Source organism: Balaenoptera musculus, chromosome 18 (assembly GCF_009873245.2).
Source record: "Balaenoptera musculus isolate JJ_BM4_2016_0621 chromosome 18, mBalMus1.pri.v3, whole genome shotgun sequence".
NCBI lineage: Eukaryota > Metazoa > Chordata > Mammalia > Artiodactyla > Balaenopteridae > Balaenoptera > Balaenoptera musculus.
Genome location: NC_045802.1, coordinates 16,286,780 through 16,294,439, shown reverse-complemented (window position 1 = coordinate 16,294,439; position 7,660 = coordinate 16,286,780). Strand labels below are relative to the sequence as shown.

Genomic DNA, 7,660 nt, shown 5'->3' with positions numbered 1-7,660 from the left:
AAATGGATAACCGTGTGTGTGTGTGCGTGCACGTGTGCGTGTGCGAGCGTTTGTGTGTGTATACGTGTGCATGTGCAAGGGAGTGGTAACTCATGCACAAGCTTGCTCTACCCGACCAAGGAAGGGCTCCAGGAAAGGCCGCAGGTGAGCCATTAGCTTCAACACCTGCTGCAGCTGGGGCGGCCCCACTGGGCTGGCACGAGGGACCAGGGGAAGCTGGGCCACAACGCCTTGCCCCAGAGGACTGGCAATTGAACTGAAACTGCCTTCTTTATAAACACACTTATAAACTGTAGACTGATTTGCAAAATGCCTTTTTTGTGTGTGTGGCTATGGAAAAGTACAGGCTACAGGACATTTTAAAGGCTGAAATATTAAAGTAAAGAGAGAAAGAGTGAAAAAAAATTTGTCTTGGAAGAATCCAATCAGACTGCAAGATTTTTGCAATTGTGGGGAAAATCATTGACAGGAGCTCAGTGCTGTCGACCAGGGACAGAGCTATTCAGGGAGGAGACAATGAGTGTTCTCACCTGGATAGCGCTGGGTGCTGGGGGGGGCGAACTTCATGGACAATGCATATCTTATCATTGATTACATCTCCTTTGCTGACTTGGTGGTTGAGAAAGTTCAAAGCCAGACTTGAATCCAGGACTAAGTAACCCAGGGAATATGGCCAATGAATACAGGCAGGGATTGATCTTGGAGGGCATATTGCAAGGCGTAAAATTTCATGGGCTGCCTTGACATCTCTGAGCTTCGGAGAGGCCCAAAGGCCTAGCTGAGAGTCCCCTGCTTTCACCAGATCTGCCCCCCGCCCAGCGGGGAAGGCTCCTCACCCAGCTGGTTCCCTGATCAGTCAGACTGGCCACACCCCACCCTCTCGGCAACCTCACAGGCTTCACCTCCCTGCCAGCCTGTGAAATTAGTCAGACAAACCAATTCCATCCTCCTGCGGAACTAGAGGTCACCCCACCCTCTTGTTACTACAAAGCGTGACCCCTTACAGCCCTGGTTGTTCACTCTGCTCCTGCACACAATCCCCACGTGGCATCACACAGCAGGCCACGTCCTCCTCCCCAGGCTGTGAGTATATGTGACTCAAAAAAGGCTGTCAGTCTCATCTGTTCAATGTCAGGTGCTGTGTGTTTGGCCACCCTATTTAGGGCCGGGAACCCCTCTCTCACCAATGGAATGAACAGGAGGTGATCAGAACAGAGGGCTTTTGAATCATGAGACTTTTCAGGAGCTTGCTTAGAACGTGCCATATATGTGAACCCTTAATACCACATCTGGTATGGTACAAACCTGCAGAAAGTACCGGTTGCCTTTTCTTTTCCTATGAAGTGGAACTATACTTCCGTACAATGCAGTAAGAAAGTTTAAACTTTAAAAGCTAACTGATCTAAGGAAGCGTTCCGGAGCAAACAATAGAAGATGTATTTGAAAACACCCCACCTCCTGAATGTAAGTTGGTACAGCCACTACAGAAAACAGTATGGAGGTTCCTCAAAAAACTAAAAATAGAGCTGCCATATGATCCAGCAATGCCACTCCTGGGCATATAGCTAGACAAAAATATAATTCGAAAAGATGCATGCACCACTATGTTCATAGCAACACTATTTACAATATCCAAGACACGGAAACAACCTAAATGTCCATCACCAGATGAATGGATAAAGAAGATGTGGTACATATAGACAATGGAATACTACTCAGTCACAAAAAAAGAATGAAATAATGCCATTTGCAGCAACATGTATGGAACTAGAGATTATCATACTAAGTGCAGTAAGTCAGAAAGAGAAAGACAAATACCATATGATATCACTTATATGTGGAATCTAAAATAAGACACAAATGAACTTTTATGAAACAAAAACAGACTCACAGACATAAAGAACAGACTTGTAGTTTCCAAGGGAGAGGGGGTGGGAGAGGGATGGATTGGGAATTTGGAGTTAGCAAATGCAAACTCATATATAAAATGGATAAACAACAAGGTCCTACTGTATAGCACAGGGAACTACATTCAATATCCTGTGATAAACCATAATGGAAACAAATATAAAAAAGAATGTATATATATATATGTGTATATATATGTATTTCAATTTAAAAAAGAAAACACCCACCTCCTATTTTCCTTCTGCTAAATAGCAAAATGCTGTCTCCCAAGATATCCAAGATCACTTGGCTGCTATGACACCAGCTGACCTGAAAACTGAACTATTGAAATTCGATCTCTATAAAAGAGAGATTTGCTTTCTTCTTAGTTCCATACTCATAAAAAGAAAAATTACCACTAGAATCAATAAGAAGGATTTTCTGTTAACTCATTTTTCTAGAATCTCCACTACAAACCCATCGATCCACCTGAGGATTATGAGTTCTATGGAGCAAAATCTGCCCAGAACAGGCCCCTGATGGTTGTCGGCTTCCGAGTGGAAAGTCTGCACCTGTGGTGACCCCACTGGTTTAAGAACAAATAGAGTCCCAAGGCTTGGAGGAGCCTCTCCCCCAGGGCACTCCGGAAAGGTGCTGAGGAACAAACTGACCAAGTTTATTTCATCAACATGAAAATACCCCCAAGGAAATGAAGCACAAGATTCAGTTACACAAAAATGGAAGTTACTGACCACTTTGCCTCTTCTTACGATAAGCCAGACGGAAATAACATGAAATACTGGAAGTAACATCATATTGTCCTCATGGTCACCGCCAGGATGGGACCGTCCTGGATCAGTCTGTGCCTCTTGTGTGGCCTGAGGGCACATGTGAGGTTCTCTAACCCATGGAATCAGCATCAGTGGGGACCCACACATCAGAATACCTGTGGGCTGGGATTCAGCATTTTAAACAAACCCGGGGGTAGTTCTGATGTTCACTGAGGTCTGAGACCCACTAGCGTGGCTGACCCCAATGGAATAATCCCATTTTACCGCATCCAACTGCCATCTCGATAGATTCAGGCAAGGAGTAGAATCACGATGGTTTTTTTGCATGACGCCCAATGTAGCAAATAGAATTAAGTGACTTCAGTGTACACTTTTTTTTTTTTTGCTGCAGACTTTTCTCAGAAGGGAACAACTGATTATTCCTCCTAACCGTGTGGATCTCTTCTTTGAGCTTTCATAACATCCAGAAAGTTCAGCTGTTACTTGTTCATTTCCCCAGAATACCATTGCCTTAGGACGTTCTGCAGAGGAGGGGTGGCCGTGTTTCGGGTCAGCCTTGGTGCTTCAGTCTGCAGGTGTATGCAGTGTAGAACGTCCGCACTCCAGGGCCCTGCCAGTGATCGCAACTGTGGGCTTGCCACGCTCATCTTCTATCAAAAGCCCAGATGAGGGAAATGGTACTAATGGAATCAGTTCAAGGGCCAGCAGCCCATCACTTCCTACACAGTTTGGATGTCATCTCTGGATTAAGCCAGACCTTCAGAGAACCATGGTTGTGGACCATTTGCCTTGGCCCTGAACGGCTTTCTGGAAATGCGCCTCGTCATAAGCGTCTCACCGTCCCTTGAGGGAGGCCCTGATAAATTACCATTCAAAGCCTGCCAGCCTGTGGGTATAGCATACTGAGGATGTCACCCCCTGAGTCACTCAGTGTGCCCTCCGCAAAGTCATGCACAGGAGCTCTCTGGGGTTCATTCATTTTATTGCTGGCCCAGAGAACTGTCTGGGTCCCAAGCCCATGGAGCACCTTGCCTGCCCACAGACCCTCTCAGGCCCCCAGCACGGAGAGGGCGACGTGCGGCACGACGAGAATGCATTGGGGCATCACAGATGAGGGCAGGAACTGCAAGCTGCAAACCCTCTGATCTTCCTTCACGGCTCAAGTGAAAAGGAAACTAGAAAGTACCCAGAGGGACAGGGGTGGAATAAGGGCTCTCCCCTCTTTACCCAGCAGAGGGCAAAGCTAGCACCTTCTTCTTACCTGGGAGGAACCCAGGACCAAACGTGACTCCCGGTGACAGATGCCTTCAAACTCGATGGAGATGCGCCATGGGACTCATGGGTCCTTTTCTCTTAAAGCCACGGGGAGGAGTGAGCCTCTCTTGCTTTGAGCTGACACGTCTGATAAAGGAAGGTGCCCCACACCGGTGGCCACTCAGGGGGTGGTTTGATTATGAAGTACACACACACCCGCACACACACAGCAGCCCAGCTCCGTGTAAAGACAGACAGAAGCTGTGACACATGACAGAGTCTTCCTCTAGAACTCTCTAGCGCAGGGGCTCCGCCCACCCCAGGGGCTGACACCCTGACGCGGCACCCAGCTCCCAGGAACCTCACCTCACAACGGGGCGAGAGGCACGCTAGCGGTGGCTGCTTGGTGTCATCACGGACTTCCAAACAAATGGATTTACAGACTTCCAAACCCTAGCCTGGCATTAAGTAGATTTTCTACTGTAGAGTATTTAAACTCAGAGACCAAAAGCACCTACATTAGCGACACTGCAGGCAACCCAGCCAAAACACACTGAACTGGTTTATGTCATCAGTGAATCACAGAGATGTACACAGATAACCAGGGAAAGCAGCAGACTCAAGGCCAAGCAAAGGATCTGCAGTCGCACAGAACACGCTGTGAAAGCGACGCTCTCTCTGCGGGCCAGACCACAGCTCCGAGCACGAATCTACTTCCTTGACCTTGGCAGATTTTACAGCTGTCCTTGGGAGGCCCCAGCCGTCAGAGCAAACCCAGCTGATCTGGGGTTGGGAGAGATGCTCCTTAACTTTCCCCAAAGGCAGGTAGACTCATTAAATAAGAGCACTATTCTCCTTCTCATGACAAAAGTCATCATAGCGAGTAAAGCTGTGTCTTGTTTGAAAGTCCATGCTCTTTCTGTAACTTCAAGGTGCCCGTGGCTGAATGACAACCCAGCAGTAGCAGCAGTGACAACAACAAACCTCTCTCCCCTAACAGTCACTGGAACTGCAACTGTGATTTGAAAAGGTCTCCCATTCTTTGCCTCATCCCCTCAAAAAAAAAAAAAAAAAAAAAAAAAAAACCCTTTGAAAACTCTTATGAATACAAAATCCTCACTCTGAAAAGAGCAAAGGTGCCTTTCCTAGACCCAGGCAGGCCAGTGTTTCTTTAGCCTGCTAGAATACTCAGCATTTTGGTGGATTCTTAAATGCCTGCAGGGAAGGTTTTATTGCTTTCACAGCGTGCCCTTCTCCTGCAACTGTGTGTGTGTGTGTGTGTGTGTGTGTGTGTGTATGTGTATATGTATGTGCATGTGTATGTGTTTGTGTGTGTGCCTGTATTTGTGCGTGTGTATATGTGTGTATGTGCCTGTGTATCTGTGCATGTGTATATGTGTGTGTGTGCCTGTGTGTATTTGTGCATGTGTATATGTGTGTGTGTGCCTGTGTGTATTTGTGCACGTGTATATGTGTGTGTGTGCCTGTGCATACTTGTGCATGTTTGCATGTGTGCGTGCATGTGCCGGAGGGGCTGGTTCTCAGTCTTCCTCGGCAGCAGACCTCCACCTGGACCACGCGTGGACACAGCTGCTGCCCAGCACAAGTAAGCCCAGCACGAGGACCCCTACCGCAAAGAGGTACAGGGTTTTTCACAGTAATCCTGAGGCTGCTGGAAAGGGGGAACAAAATCTAGCAGGTAAACAGAAAAGACCCAGTAATTTCCCAGAAAGAACCAGAGGAAGAGGAAGAGGCTGAGGAGGAGGTGGATGTAATATTTGTGCGCGTTCTGCCTCTAGGGATATACATCATCGTCATGGTCATCAATCACCACGGCCTTGGACAGAAGCCGCCTCATCCTGGTGGAGTTGTACAGCAGGAGAGACACCTGGGTCGTGGTAGGGAGCCAGGGGTTGGAGGGCAGAGCAACAAAGGAGGGGGAGGAGAGGGGACAGGGGGAGGAGATAAACAGAGAAAGATTCATTAGGAAAAGTGCACACACTGGAGTTGGGAATGCTGCCAAGGAGTGAAATTTCATTTTGAAGAATTAGAACTGGCGAGAATGAAGGCATCAGTCCTTAGCACCCTTGGTGGCATCTTTTATAGATGTGTGAGTTGCTTTGGACAAGGGACTCGTTGACTGAAGTTCATCTCTGCACCCAGAGTTTCCCTGTTGCTCTGGTTTGCTTCCTTAGCCTTGAGGTCAGTTCCTTGGCGTCCCCTGGCTCCAGTGACCTGCTCTGCTTCCCTCCAGTGAGCACCCCCTGGATCTGGTCATCATCTGGAAGCGCCCTCCTCCCCGATCCCAACTAAATGTTAGTTGTTTAAGCTGCCCGGTCTGTGGAATCTTGTTAAGGCAGCCCGAGCTGACTAATACAGACACGAAGTGTTTTTAGGCATATTGTCCTATGTAAAACAACCCTATGGAATGTACACCACTTTCCTCATTTTAGAAACAAAGGAATTGAGGACCAGTTAGGTGAACAAGTTGGCCAAGGTCACGTGGGTCAAAAGTGGAAGAGCCAGAGTATAACACCAGGTGTGTCTTCAGCCAAAGCTGGCAGCTGCCCTTCCCACCAAGCCCTCCTGTGTCTCTCAGACTCAGGAGGAGTTCCACTGAATATCCTCAGGCCTCAGGCTCAATATGTTGAAAACATAACTTGATCTTCCATATCCATTTGGTGACACGTCCAAGCTAGAAACCAGGGATGCTCCCAGCTCCTCCCCCGATATGACCAATCAATAGCGACCATGCTGGGTACACTTCCAGTAGTTCTCCCCCACTAGAACGGAAGGGCAGGGTCCAGCTATGCTTGGCTCACTGCTGTACACCCAGCCCAGCACATGTGTGGGGTGTGGCCCATTAGAGAAGTCCTGTGCTTGACGTTCCAACAGTATGGGGCTGTTCCTCATCTCCCTGCCTGGACTGTGTGCTCACGCTATCCTGGGGCCCCTCTGCTCCCCAGCCTGACTCTTTCATAAACATCCAGACAGGTACCACCTCCTCCAGGAAGGATTCCAGTATCTCTCTTTACTGGGTTAGAAATCTTCTTTGTGCTTATCTGTATTCTCTTATTTTCTACACTGAAAAGTTATCACTTATGAAAGATAACGAAACCTAAGTGAAGTGATTAGGCCAGCGTCTGGCCTGTATGATCTCATTTAATGCTTATGCTAACCTAGGGGCTGTATATTATTATCCCTGGTTTGTGGATGAGAAAACTAAGGCTCAGAGAAGTTAAGTCACTTCACCCAGGTCCACAGTGAGTAAAAGGATGAGATGGATGTCGGTCCACACCTCTGACCACCATCTACACCATACTACCCAGGTGCTTAAATCAAAGATATTAAGTCACAGGGGTTTTTTCCTAAACCGGGAAAGTGCTCCCAAATGGTCCAGTTGCCCAGGCTTTCTAGGAATAAGATCTGTAGCCTGGCTGGGAGGCAGAACATAAGAAAAAGGAAGTGAGGGCTTAAAAGGGTCCAGAGAGCCACTCACATAGAGCTGATGCATCCAGGGAGGGCTTCCTGGAAGAGGGGGTATATTCCGAGCCCCTGTGAGCAGGGAGAGGTGGGAGTGGGAGTGGCATGGCAAAGATGAAGGGTGGTGGGTTTGGGAAACAGGAGAAAACCAGTTGGGAGGAGCAGGGCGGCCGAAGAGAAGGACTATGAGCTCGGGCAGGCGAGGGGTGCACAGGGGCTCAGCCATTTACCCCGTGGAAACCCAA

The 7,660-nt window shown here is 48.1% G+C and overlaps 1 protein-coding gene across 1 annotated transcript in view; it reads right to left on the bottom strand.

The window, feature by feature from the left end:
• Nucleotides 1-5,473: 5,473 nt before the first annotated feature.
• TMEM272 (transmembrane protein 272) overlaps nucleotides 5,474-7,660 on the bottom strand; it is an 87,409-nt gene continuing 85,222 nt past the window's right edge. Inside the window, 2 exon segments of the mRNA XM_036831665.1 lie at nucleotides 5,474-5,586; nucleotides 5,589-5,820. Of these exon segments, the coding sequence (XP_036687560.1) occupies nucleotides 5,474-5,586; nucleotides 5,589-5,820 (345 nt within the window).